Genomic DNA, 20,756 nt, shown 5'->3' on the forward strand with positions numbered 1-20,756 from the left:
AGGTAGCAGAGTGATCACACAACATTTTGGTTTGATGCCGATGTTAAGCAATTTGCAAAGAAAGCTTGCCTAATAGATCCTGATATTCCAACTGCAAAAACCCGGAAAAAGCCAAAATGGATCGGGCTCAAAGGTCCTGTCCATTTCGATATAAGATCCACTTTTTGCCAATTGGTCCAGTTAAGTTCGACCCGGCTCAATGTAGGTTGCTGCCTTGCAACTCTAAAATGGGTTTGAATTTGGATCCAAGAAAACATCTCATTAGAAATGGGGGTCATACGACATGGGAATAATTTCAGGGGCCATCTCCTAATATTTGATTTAATTGTACGTAAATTTTTTATAATTTTAAAAAATTATTTTTAATATTTATAAAGTTTATTTTTAATTTTTATTAATTATTTATAAAATTTGTTGCTGTTAATATAAAAATTGAATAAAATTGCATATTTATTGATTCATCATAATCTATTACATATCAAATAAATTTTTGAACAAAAAGTTGAAGCAATTTCATATGATATTTCAAATGAGCAAATTACCCCTTATAAAAAAAATAGCAATTTATTCTCCTATTTTTTTTTAAAATACAACAATTTACTGATGTGTTTTTTAAAATGAAGCAATTTACTTGATAGAGTGGTAAATTGCTTCATTTAAAAAAAAAACAAAAGAGGGTAAATTGCAGCATTTTAAAAAATACAAAAGAATAAATTATTATTTTTTTATTAAAGAATAACTTACTTATTTATAATATTATATGGGATAAATTGATTTAAATCTAATATTTTTAATAATAAAATTACCCTTTTACATACGTGATGTATTGTCGAGAAAAGATTTATTTGAATAATGTTGCGGCCCATTCTCAGAAGTGGTTAGCAACATAAGAACTCTCAACGATTTGGAGGAAGGAGGAGGTGCTAATTTTGACAATGATGAAAATTGAAAGAGAGAAAGGGGTGGGGAACGGCTGAAGCGGTGCTACCTGAGCCCTCTCTGTTTGTTGGTTAAATCCCGAATGGAGCTTCAGCTTATCACGTAAACCACTTGTCTCCAAGAACTGTAGAAGCAGTAAGAAAGAAAACTCAATGCAATCAAAATGTAAAGAGAGAGAAGGAAATAGGAAAAAGATTCAAAAAACCCATCTTTCAAAGACTGCACATTACTGGAAATAGAGCTCAGAATCAGCGCCAATGGTGAAGAAAATGTTTTACAATTGGAAATCTTGGTGGACGGCACATCGCAACCGCAATTACTTTGTTTTCAAGTTGGCGGTCTCAGTTCTTGTTGTGGGTATTGCATTTAGGCTTCTCTACGGTAGATCCTTGGAAATTTCTCCAGTTTCAGACAACCCTTTTCTTGAAACCACTCAGATTTCAATACCGCCTGTTGTTTCAGTCAATTCTCAAGAAGAAAATGCTCATCAGATTGCTCTACAAGGTCAGATCTTTCTTATCCTTTGTTTTTTTTTTTTTTCTGTGTGTATGGTGAGAATGGTAATAGAAACTCTGATGAGGTGCTGCAGCATGAGAAAGCAAGATTTTTGGTTCAATGTTGTTTGAGATAAGTGTAGGCAGTTGGAATGTGATGTATTTTTTTTTGTCCAGGTATTGTTTATTGGATTGAGAATGTGTTGGGATTTTGGTCTGATTAAAATAATAGTAAATGATGGTTTCTGGTTTCATAGCTTTGTGTGCAGATGGATTAATTAATGATGATATACATTTGTGTTACAGGTTATGGTAAAAAATCCAGTGAGAATGGAAAAAAATGTGATCTTTTTACTGGGAATTGGATTCCTAATGCGGCAGGACCAATTTACACTAATAATAGTTGTAGTTTTATTGAAGAACACCAGAATTGTTTGAAGAATGGACGACCGGACACTCGTTATCTCTACTGGAGATGGAAGCCCCGTGGTTGTGATTTGCCTCGTTTTGATCCCGGCAGGTTTCTTGATTTAATGAGGAACAAAAGCTGGGCATTGATTGGCGATTCGATATCGCGAAACCATGTCCAATCGTTGCTTTGTATGCTGTCTACGGTAAAACTGGATAAACTTGCTCGCATGATTTGTTTTGAATTATATGATACCCTACATGTTGTTAGATATTTATTTAATGATTAAAGCTGTTATTCTAATACTTACACGAACTCTAGGTAAATGATGTTCCAAATGTGAGGCTTTCCTCCTGTATAGGGACTAGGGTGTGACCACACTTGGTTTGAGCAAGAATTTTCTCCAGGTTGAAAAGGCTGACAAATGAACTGGAAACCAGCTTTAAGTGTACCTGTATATTCATGGTACTTGTTTTGCGTGTTTTAGATCAACCCATAGGCCATATGGATATTTAACAGCAAATGGTTGAAAGCAGTGCAAACCCTGTTTCTTGATTGTTGAATATGAGGGAGATTTGTTTGCTTACCTGCCTTTATTTGACTTCGTGTTCCTCGAAATGGGTTTTGGCTATTCAGTATCAGTTCTGTTCCGGACAGCAAAGTGAAAAATGAACAAGGATTCCAAAAATTTACATTTTTCCACTATTCTTGAAGTAGAAGTGTATAACTCATTCGTAGTTACTTCGTGTGGTTACTAGTAACTGTGTCTGGGAGTAGTTCCATCCATACTTTGGTTGTAAGCTTTTGGAGGTCATTGCTCATTCAACTATAATCTAATGTTATCTTCAATTTTCCTTTGCGATATTGATGAGGTATGTTCATATATGCATTTTTATGTTCCTAGCATCTGTTGTTCTTTTTACGTTTTTGGTTTTGGTACAACTGCATCTAGTCTTCATGTCATTTTTCTTAGGCCCGTATTCATTCAGGTAAATGCCGGATTATAAACTAGTGTAGAGACCAAGAATGTTTTCAAGGTCACAGACAACTTAAAACTAGGCTAATTTGCTCCTCAGGTTGAACAAGCTGTTGAAGTTTACCACGACGAGAATTACAAATTCCGACGATGGGTCTTCCCCTCGCACAATTTCACTGTTTCAGTCATTTGGTCCCCTTTCCTTGCTGAAGCGGCCATTTTTGAAGATATGAACGGAGTTTCCTCATCCGAAATTGAACTGCAGCTAGACATACTCGATAAGAATTGGACTGAGCAGTACAAGAATTGGGATTACATGATCTTTTCCAGTGGAAAATGGTTTGTTAAAGCTGCCATTTACTATGAGAACAATACCATATTGGGTTGCCACTACTGCCCCAAACTGAACGTTACAGAGCTGGGAATCGAGTTTGCTTACCGCACAGTCATTCGGAATGTGTTCAAATACATCATTGCATCAAAACACAAGGGGATGATCTTTTACAGGACCTCCACACCGGATCATTTTGAAAACGGCGAATGGTTCAGCGGTGGAGTTTGTGAAAGAAAAGTACCAGCAAAGGAAGGTGAATTCAAGTTGAATGAGTTGAACAAGATTCTCCGCGCTGTAGAACTGGAGGAGTTTGAGAAGGCATCATCAAAAGCATCTGAAAATGGGGTAACTCTTAAGCTTTTCGATGTTAATCCTCTTTCGTTATTGCGGCCTGACGGGCACCCGGGCCCGTATCGATTTTTCCAACCATTTGCCAAAGATAAGAATGCAAAGGTCATCATTGACTGTCTGCATTGGTGCCTGCCCGGCCCCATAGATTCTTGGAATGATCTCTTGATGGAAATGATAAAGAGTAGTTGAGATAGAACTCTACCTTGCATTTCTTGAGCAAATGGAAGATGAAATTTTAAAGTCTATGCATGTGAATTTTAGGGTTCATGCGTAACACGAACGTCCTTCGTTTTTTGCGAGTTGATTAATTTTGGAGGGAGACGATACGCTTATATTCTTTTCATCGGCAGAACAATTCAAACGGATCTCCTCGTACTCGCATGTCATTATGGTGACATATATGGTTTAGATTATCTGTTTTACTGTACTTGAGATCAACTGACATCTGAATCCGAGTAATGTTAAATAGGCCAAGAATCAGATGACTCTGCTCTTTCTGGGCAGTTGTTCTTTGTTTGATGTTAAGAAATTGAAATGTGCTTTGCTGGAACAGTGGTGCTGGAAGGACAGTTTTTGTGAACTTCACCACAAGTACTTATATTCACTACTTATCTGCTGGAAAGACTCTTCCTCAGGCCTACGCAGAAATACCATCTCCTGTATAAAAATAGCAACACTCCTAAAGATTTGGACATGGAGAATTGGTGCAATTTGGGAAAAAATTATCATAGCCACTCAATAATAAGTGGGCATTTATTTAATAAATAAAAATAGTGATGTATATATAAAAAATGGATAATTTACAACGGTTTCTCTTAAGATTTGTCTACGAATATTCCATCGTTGTTTGGGAAAATTATCAATACTTATCATGTTTGATGAAATTACGCAATTTTTGGATAGAGCCCTGAATTTGTCAACTTTACCATTCTTCTATTTTTTTCTTCTTCTTTTGAAAGAATTTGAAAATTTGAAAAAAAGAAAAAACCAGTGATGATGGAAAATTTTAAAAAATTGTAAAAAGAAGGTGCACTTAGTTCATAAAAAGATTTCAACAAGTTTTTAAAAATATATAAAATTATAATTTATGGTACACATGGGTATTTTTGTCACTTCACTAAAAAAATGGATAGAAACCTAATTGATTGGCTAGTAATTAGATGATTGTTAAAACAAGGGGTATTTATATTTAGGGTTAATTACATTTAAACAATACGAAATTACACTTTTCTTAAAAATGTTTTCAAATTACACTTATAATTCCTTAAAAAATTCTCCATTTACACCTGACCCTCTTTTGTTAAAGTTTGGACAAAAATATTGAAATTAGCAAAAAATATATATAAATTTTTAATTTTGTCTCTCATTTAACATTCCCACATATGTTTTTGTAATTATAAAGGGATAAATGCAATATATATATATATATATATATATTTTTTTTGGAGTGCGGTTAACATTATTATAATTTTTTTCTTGGAAGTACAAAATTATTACATGAAAGTATTAAATGCGGGGTAAATTAAAAATTTATATAATTTTTTTGCTAATGTAAGCATTTTTTATCCGAACCATAACAAGAGGGGATCAAGTGTAAAAAATAAATTTTTGGAGGAAACGTAAGTATAATTTCAAAACTTTTTTGAGGGTGTAATTTGGCTGTTTTAGAAGAAGTCTAATTAACCCTTGTAATTATGTTAAATATAAAAAAACACATCGTAAGTTATCCAAAATAATAATAATAATAATAACCTTTGAATGTTGTGTTGTTTAGGATAATAAATGAAACCTACCCTCTTTCTTTTTGCAGCCTCTCTATATGTATAGGTCATAAATAACAAGAGTTATGTGCATTCATTTCAGTATAATCATAAAAGTTTGAATATGATCTGAGGTTGATTTTTTGTGAAAAACTTACGTAATTTTGATCAAACGGCTACAATGAATTTGTATGTACTCGAGTTTTCATCGGTATAATTTGATGATAATGCGTTGCTTCAAGACTTATTACGATTAAAAAAATTATGTAAGAAAACTTTTTCGTCATTTCAAAATATTTATATATAGTTTTTCACATACGGATAGTGTTTGAAAAAACATACCTATATATACATCCCCAATCAATTATTGTTTGGACCACTTTGTTAGTGAATTTTGTTCCTATGTATCTCATCATTCGGACCAAACCACAATAGAGTGGGAAAAAAACGTATAATGAAATGATTGTTAAATTTGAACTCAGGAAAGTCTTCAAAAAATAAAAAAAAATAATTGAAATTTCTAACACATCAATTTTTGTTAATGATAATAGTAAATTATAACGAGCTCCTTTAATACTTTTTATTATTATAAATATATAATTATTACTTAAAAATTATAAATACTTTTTAAAATTAATAGTTGTCTAATAAATACTCCTCAAATTAATAGTTATTTAACAAATATTTTTTAATATTAGCCTATTATAAAGGTATTTGTTAAATGATCGTTAATTTTAAGATAATATTTATAATTTTTTAAATGAGAGTATATTTATAATTTTGTATATTTTTTTAAAAAATTCTTTATAATTTACCTTTTTAATAAATTTGATTTGACTAGTTCTTAGTTGCTAACATTTCAACGCCGTGTATGTTCTGCAGGAAAATATTATAAATGTATCAAGACGTATATCTTTGTATGAAAAAGATTGAATTGTTTTAAATATATACTTACTTTTTTTATTTAGATTTTTTTGTTAATATCAGTCAATTTGGTGAATTTTGACTAACGAATTTTTATCAGATAGAAGCAAACTTCAAGAATATTAAATGTAATTTTTTAAATTATAAAGGATCTACGTGTAATTAAATAAATACAGCAGGGGATTGTAATTATCCAAATTATCTTTAGTTTCTCCTATTTTTATTCAACCTTACTTTTGTGAAAGGTAGAGCAAAAGAAGATAAAGAAGAAAAGGCAGAAAGGAAATGGAGAAAACAGTAATGAAGAGACAGTCATCAGAGAGTGGGAAGAAGCAGCGTCTACTATGGGACTGCGGCAGCTCTCTCTACGACTCCTTCGAGCTAAAGGCGTTTGAAAGGGAACTCGACTCCGCCATAGCTACATCACGAAGTTTGTCGATGCCCCACTTGCCCGACTGCAGCCGCCTTGCTCCGCCGCCGTCGAACAAGAAACCCTCCTCGAAGATATCGCGGTCTCTGCACAGGCTCATCCGATCGGTTTTCAGGCACAGGAACGACAATAGTACGAAGGCGAACACAAGTTTTGGAGGAGGATTTGTGCAGAGAGAAGGATGTAATTATGTCGTTCGTGATAGGCCTGCTGCGCTTTCTACGATCCCGGAAGGTCCGGAGTTCGATGGGCTGTCGCCGGAAATCAGGTCTTTGGTCTTGAGAACAGCGTCTCATAGATGTACTTCTTCCGCTTCTATTGGTATTTATTGTGCTTAATTATCATACATATATGCATATATGAATGCATCGGGATGGTAGTTTAAGTGAAACGAACCGGGCTTCGTCGTAAAGTATATTATGAAATTGAATAAATGTTTATGATACATATATGTATGTATGTATATATGCATCGAGATAATAGTTTAAGTGGAACGAACAGTGCTTTGTCGTAAAATAAATGTGATTTGTTACGAATCCATTTTGCATATTAATGGATCGGACGACTCGTTTGTTCTTTTAGACAGTAATTATTACTTAAATCAAACATTCAAATGATTAGTACGTTTCTTGCCGATATGATTCAAAGTTGATGCAGTCACGATGGGACGTGTATAGGTATTCCTCATAAAATATATTTGTTATGCTGATGTATAATTTAAAATAATATATCAATTACACGATAAATATACATATTTATGTTTCGTTGGTTAAATTTCAACGTTCGTCATCTAATTTGAATAAGAATTTATCGTTCTTTTTTTATTTTTAAGGGGAAGCAACTTAATTTGTGAATAGTATAGGTGGAATCATTGGTGTTTTCTTAGTTAGTTGAGTTAATTTAGGTGTGTAAAATATATGATAATGGGAGTTTTTGAGGGTTGAGGGATAGGAAAAGTAGTGATTTCCTTTGGTGGAAGGAAACCAATATATGGTTCCTGGTATTGAATGGGACAATTCTTCCGTTTATTTAGTATAAAACATTTATTACCCGACATACAGTTTCAAACTGTCTGTCTACTCATCACTGATCAGATTGTCAGGTCCATATTTCAAAATTACTGATGCCACCAATTTCCTGACACAATATTTGAAATTTTTACCAGATTTGAATTTTTGTAGCTTAAAATATTATATTTAATATTTTTAAAGTTTGTGTTTATTTAATAAATAAATTTTGTTATTAGTCAAAATACATTAAATTTGTTAAATTATTAAACAAAAATCAATGAAGATCATATTTAACCCCAATTAACTTGTTACTGACTTATTGTATGTTAAACAAATTTTTTTATGACCTAAATGTCTTTATACATCTTCGCACGTTAATCTATGTGATGAGTTATATTTTTCAAACTTATAAGGAGAGTTTTGTTAGAAAAAATTTGTTTGACATGCAATGAATCAGTAATAAGTCGATTAAGGGCAATATCAATTTTCATTCAATTTTTTTTTTTTTTTTTGTTAAGATTAACAAATTTGGTGAATTGTGACTAAATGAAGGACCTATTTGTTAGACGAAAACAAATCACAAGAGTACTAAAAGTCATATTTCAAACCATAAAGATTCTACATATATGTAATATACCAAACCTCAAGAGGAGGCATTGTAATTATTCCAAAAACATATGACATTGTACTACCTTGCAATTTGGTGCAACGAGACGTCGACCTCTAGTGATCTGGGAAATGACATCTAGTACCCATGATGTTTGTTTTTATCTAACAAATAGATCACTTTGTTAATTAAAAATTCACCGAATTTGCTAATATTAGTAAAAAAAAATATTAAATAAAATTGCATATTGAACCCCCGATTCTTTAACACCGACTTATTGCACGTTAAAAAAAATTTTTCTGGTCAAATTATGCTTATATATCTTCATACGCTAATGTATATGAGGAAGTATATCTTAACTTTTATAAGGGTAGTTTGGTCAGAAAAAAAAAATTATTTACTCTGCAATAGGTTAATAATAAGTCTATCGAGAATATATATAAACTCTCACTCAATTTTGTTGGTAATATCAACAAATTCAATAAGTTTTTATTAATAGAGGGATCTGTTTATGAGATGGCAACAAACATTAAGATAATTTTTTAAAATACAGTGAGTTTACGTATAATTATATCAAACTTTAGGGGAAGACAGTGTAATTATTAAATAATTTGTAATCTTAGCATAGTCAAATCAGATGAAAATTTGAGCGTGGAATTCCAGGGATAAGTAATTTACTTAGCTGGATTGGACCAGATATCTAACCCAATACAATTTAATGACTTTTTACTTTTTAAAATGCCAATCCAAAATAATAAGATTAAGCCCAATTTTACCAAGGATAAATGATTGATGATAGGATTAACTATCCCACAAAACCCACCGGCCGAAAATGATTTTTTATCCCCAATTTTATTTTTATTTTGGGTGTTTTGAAAACTTAATAAAAAAAATAATTAAAATCTAAAATTGCTAATTGAAAAAATTATATATATATATATATTTTTTCCAATGACCATTTTGTCTTATTAAGGGATAATTTGATATTTCATAGTGTTTTTTTCAAATGAATGGCATGTTAGTAAATTTAAGATAAAATTATGACATTAATTCAATACTTGAGTAGTCACCCCATTTCTACCTAATATAAAAAAATCATTGTGTCAATGCCTATTACATTACTGCCCTCGACTGCTCCACTTGTATTTCTTAAACTATGTGATATTTTCAGACCAAAACATGCGATTTGCTAAACTAGGTGATATTCTTGGGCCCATGCTTTAATGGAAACTGATGGACTGTGTAGAACCCCTAAATAGTCCAAAATGGGCCTAACATGTACACTTACTCATAGACTGATACGATGTATCGGAGCCCATAAATCTTTTTCCAAATAAATATATTTTTTTATTTTCAAATATAGTCATCACTGCGATTTTAATTCTCAAACAATTTAAAAATGCAATTTTAATTCTCAAAGTTTACTTTTTGGGTCATTTTGGTCTTTTCATTAAACTTAATGAAAATTTTAATTAAAAGTGAAAAAAATTACAATATTCCTCCCATTTTGCGAGGAAAATAGTAAATTTTTTTATTTTAAATAAAATTCTTGTTAAGTTTAACGAAAATTAATGACAAATTAAAAGTATTAAAAAAATAAAAATTTTAAGAACCAAATTATAATTTTAAATTATTTAAAAATCAAAACTACGTTAGTAATTACATTTGAGAACTACAAATACATTTATTCCATCTTTTTCACATTTGACTCCAAAATTTTGTTTCTCGTTCAATGTGTAACGGATAGCAAAAGCTACCGAAAAGCATACACTTAATTCTACAGCGCCAAAATACTAAAATGGGAAGCTATGCGCAAATCCAATGTTGTTTCAAGAATCCCATGTTTGTGGGTTCTTCATTCTTGAACAAATACTACAGCTTTCAGACAAAGCCTTGCAGCAGAGAGACTACTCTCAATCCCAGGAAGCATTTCCAGCTCAAATATTGGGGTGGAACTGAAAATGGAAAGAGAAGAGGCAAAGTTTGTGAGGGGTTTTTGTTTCCAACTGATTCATGGCTACCAAACATTGATTCTTCAGTCATAGCTACTCGGCTCTCTGCGCTCTCTCTGTTGCCTTACCTGGGTTTTTTGTATTTTATCACCAAATCAAAGTCTGCCCCAAGACTCACTCTTTTTGGATTCTACTTCTTGCTTGCCTTTGTTGGTGCAGCTAGTACGTTATTTTCTTGTTTGTATCTTTTCTATTTCTTGAATTTGATGCTTATCGCCAATGTGAAATTTCTGATTGCTGTTCTGGATGAGGATTAGAGTTAGTGATTCGTCTCCCTTAGTTCCTTGTCTCTCATTACTATTAGGATAATTACAACCTGCTCCCATGATGTTTGCCGTAATCACCTCGCCGTGTTGTTTGAAAAATTACATCTAATACTAGGTTTGACTTCATCTACAAATAGGTCCCATAGATAGTCAAAGTTAACTGAATTACTTGATTAATAAATACCGAATGAAATTCTATATTTAATTAGCTAATTACTGGCTTATTGCAAATAAAATAAATTTTTTTGTTACTAGCTACACTTACAACGGTGAAGATGTACCTCCTCACATGCATATATGTATATAAGGTTAATTTGATCATAAAAAGATTTATTTGAACAACAATCAATAAGTAATATGTCAATTTGGGGGGTAAGTGTGGATTTTTATCCAACTATTTTGTTAATATCATCGAATTTGATGAATTTTAAGATAGAAGAAACAAATCTCAGGGGTACTAGATGTAATTTTTTAAAGGATTTACATGTAATTACGCCAAGCCTCGGAGAATGGGAGTTTAATTATCTCTTACTATTATGATATTTGCCCTTAATGAATTGGTCTTTCTTTGTTTAGCAATTAGATATGTCAATGTCATGGTAGTTTGTGTGAGCCTTACGTATTTGATACAATGTGGGCATAGTTCTTGTAAGTCATACACATGCAGACAGTAGCTTCTAAGCTCTAGTTTGTGTGTTTCTTTGTGGCACAATACATAATTGCTAAATGTTATACTGACTCTTTCCTTGTCTGTCTTTACTATGTCGCCTCCATTTGCAGTACCAGCAGGAATTTATGGTAACTTTCTTCGGCAAGTCATGTTCAGTAGTTATTGGAATCAAATTTTGCATTTGTTAACTATTGTAAAATTTCAATCTTCTGTCGACAGCAAAGGTTCACTATGTAACATCATTGTCCAATGTCGACTGGCTGCATGGTGGAGCTGAGGGATTGCTTATGCTTACCAACCTATTCATCGTGTTGGGCCTCAGGGCGGCTCTTAGGCAAGCTAAGGATGAAAACGGCACTCTTTGAGTGTTGCTTGTAGAGTCGAAGAGAAGGAGAAGTCATCAATCTAGGTGATAAATGCATGTACATATGCTCCAGAAAATTCCTGTGTTGTAGATTTTGCAGCTAGGATAAATCGACCTCTTTCCGTGTAACGCAATGATATGCAGGGCATCTGATCTTCAGCAGTACTCTAAAATGCTTCTGTCAATGTCTTGTCTTTGTTTGAGTAAATGCTTGGCCACTCGTGATTCTTGTTGCACTTTGTTCTTTTGTTATTAGTGATCATTTTAGTACTCTGCAACTGTGAACCTTGAGCAGGCTGTCTACATGAACACGAAAGATCATGCTGGTAATCTTGTCTGCAACCATTTCATGTAACTCCAACTTTTAGTCCACTTTTGGGTAGTAATTTAATTGATTGGAACAGATCTGTGAACTAATAGGCTGTTCTCGAACTTTTTTTGGTTGCTTTGTCTTGACGAGCCGTTGTACAGAAATTAGTTTGTCGATTCTTGTTCCTGGTTGTAAGTGAAAACTAGACTGTGGAATTTGTTAGTTATTGATAAATATAAATTCCTAATTTTGCATATCATATTACACATCTGGAGAAGTTTCTGCTACAATGTCTCCCTCTAACATTTAAAGAAAACTAGATCTTAATTGTTGGAAAACCTATACCTCTTATTATCAACTTTAAGGTTCAATTATCTGAAAAATTCTGAGGCGTTAAATGGGAAATCTGGATCAAGCTCTACCGGATCAAAAGGGAACTCCATGCCTCCAATTGGGGAATTGGTTGTCGAAGCAAAAGCTGAAATTATCTCAGGAATATCAGATTCTGAATGTTGGTAAGTAGGAGTCCCTCCAAAGTTCTTGATTTGGCAGGTTGCTGGAGAGAAGTAATTTGATTCTGATGTTGCTGGAGATAAAAACAGTGAGGAATATGCTCCCAAATGACTGTCGTCAACAAGAGCAGAGATTGGAAAATAGTGATTTTCCTTGTCATATGTTGATGGGAAAGAGAACTGGGGCGGCATCGCCTTGTTGTCCAAGTTCTCAGTGGCAACTCTGAGGTTAGTTTTGAAGTTCAAAAGTGTCTGATTCGGTTGCTGTAACTGATGTTCGTGAGAACTATGTTTCACTTCTTGTTTTTCAGGTGATGCTGGCGGTGGAACTGCATTTATCGACTGGTTGCACGTGTGTGTTCCTTTATATGTTATCTCAAATATGGTAGGGTCATCATCAGATCTTTGCACTTGCTTTGTCGCCCAGCAATTTTGAACGAGACGGTAAGTACATCGGTAATAGCTCCTGTTACATGAACACATATATGTTAGATTTTCTCAGATTATGCACGTCACATGATCTGTCTTGCAATTCCCTAAACACTTTCCATGTGTGAAAAGGGAAAGAGATAGACCTTGGATATTTAGCTCCCAAAATGTCTTTCTGCCCATATTTTCTCCAACTATACCCATCGTCAGTTGGCCCTTCAAGTCCATTCTCGGAGTTAACTCTCACTTGTTCCGTCCATGTTGGCTGAAGCTTTCTGCAACACCAATCAAGAAACAAAAATCTTAGTCGACGATTTCTTTAATTAACTTCAGGAAATTCCTACAAGCATCTTAGAGTTGAATTCACCTCTTCTTTGAAGTACTGTAGTCCTGATGATCACTGAAATTCTTGTTCAAATTCTCACTTCTTGGACTTCCATCTACTGAAACTGAAGACTGGGGCGCCGGCACGGCTGCTCCAGTTTTTCCATCCAATCGGCTCCACCTGAGAATCAACAAAGCCTTCTCATAAGAAGACAATATCCTCTGCAGAAGCAAGTCCTGTGCTTCAGAGGGGGACGTCGAGAACAAATGGAACCGGAGCTGCTTAGCTTTCTCCATCCCTTGAGTTAGCTCGTCAATCAGCGTCTTGTATTCCCAGGTAAAAGCACTCTCCATTTCCTCTTACTGTTGACCTGAGATAAACTGTCACTTCACTTCAAGGACAGAGGAACGTCTACCCGTTGAACTTGAAGAAATTTACCTATTCCTCGTATGCAGCAGAAGCAGAAAACTTTCATAAATTTGAAAGCCCGGAACTCAGAAAGCCGCAGAACCTTAATGTAAGCAGCTCAAATCCACAAGGCTGATTGAGGGTTGTTCTTTTTAGTATTTGATCTGGTTCAGATGTTTCTTATGCTGGATTACGAGGTTTGAGTAACTGTTATATATATGTAATGAGATGGGAGGATAGGGAAATAGGCAAAGATGCTGTTGTTGAAGCTGAATTGCTGCTGCTGCTGATGAAGTGGAAAGTGAAGCATTGGAATTTAAAGAAAGAGAGGAAGGAGATGTGGAAAAGTGTGGTAGAGTTGAAGTTTGACTGGAGAAACCGAGTTTTTCTGGTTGGACCAGTCATTTGGCTGACCAATTCAAACCCTTCAAAAGTCTCCCCCTCATATCATATCATGTGTCCTAAGAGTAACACAAACGGCAAAAACCACTGATCTTTTTACTCCCTTCACAATCTTGGCCATGAATTATATGCATTCAGCGTATAAATTCTAGCCCATCAGTCGCAACTGCCCGTATGGAAATTGCAGTCTGAGATTGAAACTTGATAACCGTACTGAATCAATCACATTACAAATACATAGTGATTAAGTGGGTAATACTCTCTTTTACGTAGATCAAACAATCTCGCGTACTCTCAATCTGAGTGTTTTCAGTACAAGAACAAGAACGAAAGCCCTTGTTCAAACACGGGTAGGAGTTTCTATTTTAAGTTTTGGTATATTTTCAATTACACCTGCCCGTTCTTACAAAAGTTACATTATCTACTCTATTTAAAAAATTTGAAATAAAAAATTCAATCGGATCCAAATAACGAAACAAACAAGCCCTATGGTTCTAACTTTTGAAAAAAGAAATGATATTTTTGTGAGCTTAAGATGTAGAGAGAGTGGAAGGTGGGAGTGCTGACTGATTCAAAATTCTGGAAAAGAGTCCATGTGGTATTGAAATGAATGATTGAGAGAGTATTTGAGTTCAAAGGAAGAATGAATTAATATATATGAATAATAATGAGTCAAATAAACACACAGAATCTTCAAATTCCGCGTTTTTTTGATGAATGGACTGTGGTGGGCTGCTGATGTGTACCAGTGGTGTGACGTCGTTTTGTCTATGTTGTTTTAATTAAATTTCTGGTGTGTACCAGGTTTCTCCTAATTTTTCATGTGCTCAAACACCATTCATGTCTTAATTGAATAAGTTCAATTTATGGGTTCGAGTCCTACCAAATGTATATGTATTTTTTTTATTTATATGAATTATTGTAATTTATTTATTATTTTAGTCATATTTATATTGGTTTAATTGATGTATCTATTACAAGTTATTGAGGTACAGATTGGGCTACAAGAAAATGGAGGGGGCAACACATTATTAATCTGGTTTCTCATGCGCTACTGGCTTCATGTGTGTATCATATTTGGAAGGAACGGAAGTTCAGACGTTTTGAACAATCTGAACGAGAACCGACCGCACTTGCTGGACTCATTGTGGAAGAGGTTAGACAGAGGATTCTTGGTGCTTCTTTAGCTCGCTCTGTTAGTTCTTGTGCGTTATATAGACTTTGGCGTATCCCTTGGCCTGTCGAGGGAGGCGCCACTCATTGAGCCTTATTGTACTGTACAATTGTATTATTTATTCAATAAAAATTATATTTTACCTAAAAAGAAAGTTATTGAGGTATTAATATAACCATAAACGTAATTACCAATACAAAGAAAAAAAAAAAAAAGCTTGTGAGAGTTATCACAAAATTAGAATCTCCTTGAAGTACTTTTTTATTTTTAATAAATTATTAAATATTTTAAATTTAAAGAAAAAAAATATCAACTTTTTATTTAAAAATACAATGATTGATTTTTGTTTGTTTTTTGACAAAAGAACATTTGTCTTTTTACACTGTGAATTCTATGTACATTTATAATTCAAAATTAGTTCTGTTTTCTAACGTCATGTGTTTATTTGTACTAAAGCCTTTACAAAATTTCATTTGTGAACTTTGATTTTTTTTAATCTTTTTGTCTATTTTAGTATATTAAGATTTACAATTGTCCCTATTAATATAATTTATTCTCAACAATATTTTCCTGACGGACTTTATTTTTAGGGATAATTATACTCCCTTCTACTGAGATTTGGTGTAATTACACGTAAACTCTCTGTGATTTGAAAAATTATTAGCACCCCTAATATTTGTTTCCACTTAACAAATAAGTCATTTCGTCAGTCAAAATTTACTGAATTGAGCGAAAATTAATATTTACCTTCGATTAACTTATTACTAATTTATTGCAGGTCGAACATTTTTTTCCCATTAAACTACCCTGATAATAGTTAAGATATACTTCTTCACATGTATCAATGCATGAAGACATGTGAGGGTAATTTGATCATAAAAAGATTTATTTGACCTACAATAAGTCAATCGGGGTATATTTACAAGTATCTAAACATAGGCAAAAAATTCATTACGAAGAATTTGAAATCCATGATCTTTAAATCATTCCATCCAAACACAATCTTAAACTAAGAGAAAATGACATATATAATTTAGGGCTTTAGATATTTATTTGGTAGGATAGTTGATACGACTGAACCACGTCAATCCTCGTTTTATCATTTCTGTCATAACAAGATACTATTTTCGTGCATTTGATTTGTTGGCAACGTAGGACTTTCCAATTGAAGCACATGCTGTTTTATAATTATCACCTTGCATTCTTTTGCTGCCAATCCAAGACTTGAACAAATATTTGAAGTTGAATATTCCAACCATGATCTTTTTGTTCAAACGGATGTGTTCACAATCAAGAATCCATCCTTCAAATCATAATTACAAATATTCTTTTATTGTTTAAAGAATTATAAATATCCCATGAAATATAATAAACGGATGTTAATTTTATGGCGTATTTATAATTTTACAAATAACGGGAAAGTATTTGTAATTATGGTAAATCTCGGGAGAACCCTTTGTAATTTGTCCGAATATTAGTTGACTTTGGAGTGACTTTGTCTATTTTACATTATCGACATGTGTAATTCACCTGTATAAATAAGTGAACATACTAATTTCGGATTAAAATTGAATAATATAGTTTAAGTATAGGATAATTACACTCCCCTCCCCTGTTGTTTTGCGTAATTACATGTAAACTCCTTGTGGTCTGAGAAAATTATATCTAGCACTTTTGAAGTTTACTTTCGTTTAACAAATAAGTTCATCCGTCAGTCAAATTTTATTGAATTTGCTAATATTTAAAAAAAATGAATGAAAATTGAAACTTACCCTCGATTGACTTATTGCAGGTTAAGCAATTTTTTTCTAACTAAACTACCCTTATAACGGTAAAGATATACCTCCTCACATGCATTAATACGTGAAAAAGTATGAGGGTAACATGGTCATAAAAAAGTTTATTTGACTTGCAATAAGTCCGTAATAAGTCAATTGGGGATAAATGTAGAATTTTTTCTAATTTTTTCATTAATTTCAGCAAATTCAGTTAATTTTTATGGAGAAACTTATTTGTTAGATGAAGTAAACCTTAGGAGTACTAAATATACTTTTTTAAATCATAGAAAATCTACGTATAATTATATCAAATTTTAAGAAATAAAAGTATAATTATCTCTTAAAAATATTGGGAGACGTAGGACAATCACTAGCAAATATCAAAAGTGGAGCCTGGGCTGGTCTTGCATTTTGAACTAAGCCCATAGAGTCAGAGCCCAAATTAGGGCCCAATTAAAGCCCAAGATACATTTTTGGTCTTCTGAGCCACTTAACTTCAAACATGCTCATAATCAGCACCACCTCCTTTCACCAACTATTTACCTAAAACTTCTGAAAAGGAAAGGCGCTATATTTCTATTTTCAGAACAAAAAAATAGTAGTAAAATATCTAAAGGGTAATTATATTGTCTTTTTTTAAGATTTGGTATAATTATACGTAAAAAAATTTATAATTTATAAAATTATATTTAATATTTTTATACACCTTCACAGACTAATGCATGTAAAGAGGTATATTTTCATCCATATAAAGATAATTTGATCAGAAAAAATTTATTTAATTTATAATAAATTGGTTGGGTAAATCTTGATTTTTTATTCAATTTTTTTGCTAATACCGACAAATTTAATTATAGGAGATATATTTGTTAGATGGAGACAAATGTTAGAAACTAGCCTTTTTACTCAGGTTGAATTGTACCTAAACCATCGGATTTGGGAACCCGCTTTAACGATCGTTGATCTTCGTCGGATCATATGACATGTAAAATCCATATATCTCCTAACACATTGATCCTTTATAAATACAAATTGACACCATTTGGCAAGTATGTACTTATAAAATTGAGATCTGACTCTTGGACCCCATCTTATTTATTTTTACTCTATTTGATTTAAACTTGAGAGGATTTTAACTGAAAGCGCCCCCATCAGTCCGGACCTCTATCTGTATCATATATGTGTACGCGCTTTGGCGCAATAACATGTGAGCTAAACTTTTTAAACGATTACTTCATTTGAAGGTTATAAAATGTTATAGAAAAGAATAATTTAATAATGAGAGTCGAACTAAAAACCTGCACATGAAAATTTTCTTTTATAAATAGGTGAAATAAAATTTGAACTCAAAATCTCTTGTTTGACCTGATCCTAAACGGTCACCTCATTTAAAATTTCAGTTGTTTGACAGGAGAATTATTTAATTTTATAAAATAAAAAATGAAAAACTCGTAATAAACTAGTCAAAATTATTAAAAGAACAAAATTAGATGCCAATGGCATTTCAGAATGGATGATCCCTTATCCATTTTGAAAGAAAAGTAAGAGATAAGTAAAACAAAAAAAGCAAGAATCTAAGAATGTCAAAATATATTGGACCTGCAAAACAAGAAGAATGTCAAAACATGCTATTGCTTCTTTTTCGTCTCCAAAAAAAAGAAATAAAGACTAATTATACTTACATTTAAAATAATAGTAATAAATGTACTAAAATTTTTAATGATTAAAAAAGTTTACAGTAATTAAATATAAAATAGCAAATACGTATAAACATTATAATAATAAACGGATCTTGAACTCAGGACCTCATACTTGTGGAGTGATGCATGTCGTCGCAGTTACTTACTGTATAATAATATTTAATTGAAGTAATTGAGATTGTGAATATTGATGTAATTAGGAACCCATTTTTATTCCAATATGATTGAGAATCATCCAAAATAAGAGTTATTCGACTTGCAAAGTCAACTTGAATTTGATCAAATTGAGCAACTGGGATTTGAAGTGCACCCAACAAGTTGATTTTGGACCTTAGGATATAACCCCCCCATACTGCACTTATATATGAAGCCCTTGCAATTGCAAATTATTATTATTACATTGTCAAAAACCAAACACCAATGCAAGAAACATAGAATCTCACAAAGCATTGGTTGTTCACTCTCCCTCAAGGGCTTCTGCTCTCATCCATGCCCAATATCAATGGCTGTGGCCAGAGGCTCTATGAGGGAGAATGAATAAACCTTTCTTTGAGACAATTTTTTTTTTTTTAAAAAAAAAGTAATTCAGGTCATTTTGCATTGAGACAAGATCGTTTAAGGTGGTCGGAGGTTTTAGTTCGAATTGATTTCAATCGCACCCAATCAAATCGGTGAGTGAATTATACTTTTACACTTGTAAAGTGATTTGACGTTTACTTCAATAATTTCTGATTTCTAGTGGACCTCTATCAGTAGGATTCGAACCCAAATGAAGTTCTGACCATCTATCAGAGAAAAAAGAACGAATCGATGCTTTAAAGTATGGATGGGATCAAATCATATTCAAGTGTAGAATTGACTGAGTTGGAGACTTGTCTTATTTCTTAAGAATTCGGGACTCCTGCATTCGGCTCCACACCACTTCCTCCTCGACCTTCTCCTAGGATGAACCAGAACCCATCCGATTCCAATTGAAACCCTACCCTACGCCACCTCACCTCTTTTCTGAACCAGATAGATACCCTAATTTTGAATTTTGGATTCTCTCAAAATTATCAAATTATTTATTTAATTCCAAACCTACGCTAATGTGAGATGGGTCCAAGATAGAGTCTGGTCTATCCTGCTTCAATTATCATCTCTAATTTAAAAAAAAATAACGAATCATATATATATATATATATATATATAAACTAGCACTTATTATTGAATTATTTGGATGTTTTATAAAAACCAAATTATAACAAAAAAAAATGATGCTGATCACATGTTGATTTTCATGTGATGTATTAGATTAAATTTCAATATATATTTTACTTTAGTGACGTGTTACGTAGTTATGTCCCATGAAAAATAACTCTACTTTGACTTGGGACATAATATTTAAATGAAAGTTGAAACATTGGATAGTTGAATTAATATTTCATATAATGTTTCAATTAGTGATTGAGATTTGAGAGCTATATATTCCAAATCATACTTTAGTGCGATGGTAATTCTGGGGTAAAGAAGTACTAAGTACATATATATATATTTATATATATTAAATATTATAAAAATAATAATAGAAATGAAAATAAAAAAAATGGAGTAGAGTTGAATGTTGATGATTACCTAACATCCTTAACTCAAATCCTAGGACGTAGGTTTTCAAAGTTCTTGAGGTTACCTAACATCCTTAACTCTTTCCCTCTTCCCCAAAACCTGGACAATCTCCCTCTTTGCCCTGCTGCCCGGAACTCACCTCTTCCTCCTGCCCCAACTGCCCCCATCCCACCTATTTCAGATACCAGATATGCCTACACCAATTATCTCACCCTTCTATTCAACACCAATCAACCACCAACTTATACTTAACTATGCCGAAACTCACCCCCACCGCCGTCGCTCTGTTCTGCTTATTCTCCGTCTCACTTGCCTTCTCTCCGTCGGAAAACGATGACGCCACCACTGCTGTCGCCCTCCCCCTTTCTGTCAACGCCATCATCCGCCTCCCCACTGAGGCCGTCAACACAGACACCTCAACATCCGCACCTTCGACCGAAGTAACTTTTCAACCGATCGACCGCCACCACTTGGAAGTACTGGAACCCAGACCGAGGGAGCACGTGGAAACTCCCTATGGTGACGACATGATGGTTCCCTCCGGTGAGAACAGTGACTTCGACGACT

The 20,756-nt window shown here is 33.2% G+C and overlaps 3 protein-coding genes and 1 pseudogene across 4 annotated transcripts; 3 read left to right on the forward strand and 1 right to left on the reverse strand.

Moving 5' to 3' along the window:
* Positions 1 to 850: 850 nt before the first annotated feature.
* LOC105158597 (protein trichome birefringence-like 23) lies at positions 851 to 4,053 on the forward strand. The gene is made up of 3 exons (XM_011075397.3): positions 851 to 1,443; positions 1,740 to 2,047; positions 2,919 to 4,053. The coding sequence occupies exons 1-3, from the start codon at positions 1,197 to 1,199 to the stop codon at positions 3,690 to 3,692; spliced, it is 1,329 nt and encodes a 442-aa protein (XP_011073699.2). The 5' UTR covers positions 851 to 1,196; the 3' UTR covers positions 3,693 to 4,053.
* Positions 4,054 to 6,394: 2,341 nt separating this feature from the next.
* On the forward strand, positions 6,395 to 7,237 carry LOC105158604 (uncharacterized). Its single transcript, XM_011075412.3, has one exon. The coding sequence runs from the start codon at positions 6,473 to 6,475 to the stop codon at positions 6,953 to 6,955; it is 483 nt and encodes a 160-aa protein (XP_011073714.2). The 5' UTR covers positions 6,395 to 6,472; the 3' UTR covers positions 6,956 to 7,237.
* Positions 7,238 to 9,931: 2,694 nt separating this feature from the next.
* LOC110012146 (uncharacterized) lies at positions 9,932 to 11,947 on the forward strand (annotated as a pseudogene). The gene is made up of 3 exons (XR_016066753.1): positions 9,932 to 10,408; positions 11,293 to 11,310; positions 11,402 to 11,947. The product of XR_016066753.1 is annotated as an uncharacterized LOC110012146 (transcript).
* A 117-nt stretch (positions 11,948 to 12,064) lies between these two features.
* Positions 12,065 to 13,475, reverse strand: LOC105158610 (putative WRKY transcription factor 53). Its single transcript, XM_020695816.2, has 3 exons — positions 13,165 to 13,475; positions 12,944 to 13,072; positions 12,065 to 12,834 (listed from the first exon to the last, which is right to left on the reverse strand). Exons 1-3 carry the CDS (start codon positions 13,473 to 13,475, stop codon positions 12,228 to 12,230), a joined length of 1,047 nt encoding a protein of 348 aa, XP_020551475.2. The 3' UTR covers positions 12,065 to 12,227.
* Between the last annotated feature and the right edge of the window lie 7,281 nt (positions 13,476 to 20,756).

The sequence above is a fragment of the Sesamum indicum genome, linkage group LG1 (assembly GCF_026168435.1).
Source record: "Sesamum indicum cultivar Baizhima isolate 11 linkage group LG1, ASM2616843v1, whole genome shotgun sequence".
Classification (NCBI taxonomy): domain Eukaryota; kingdom Viridiplantae; phylum Streptophyta; class Magnoliopsida; order Lamiales; family Pedaliaceae; genus Sesamum; species Sesamum indicum.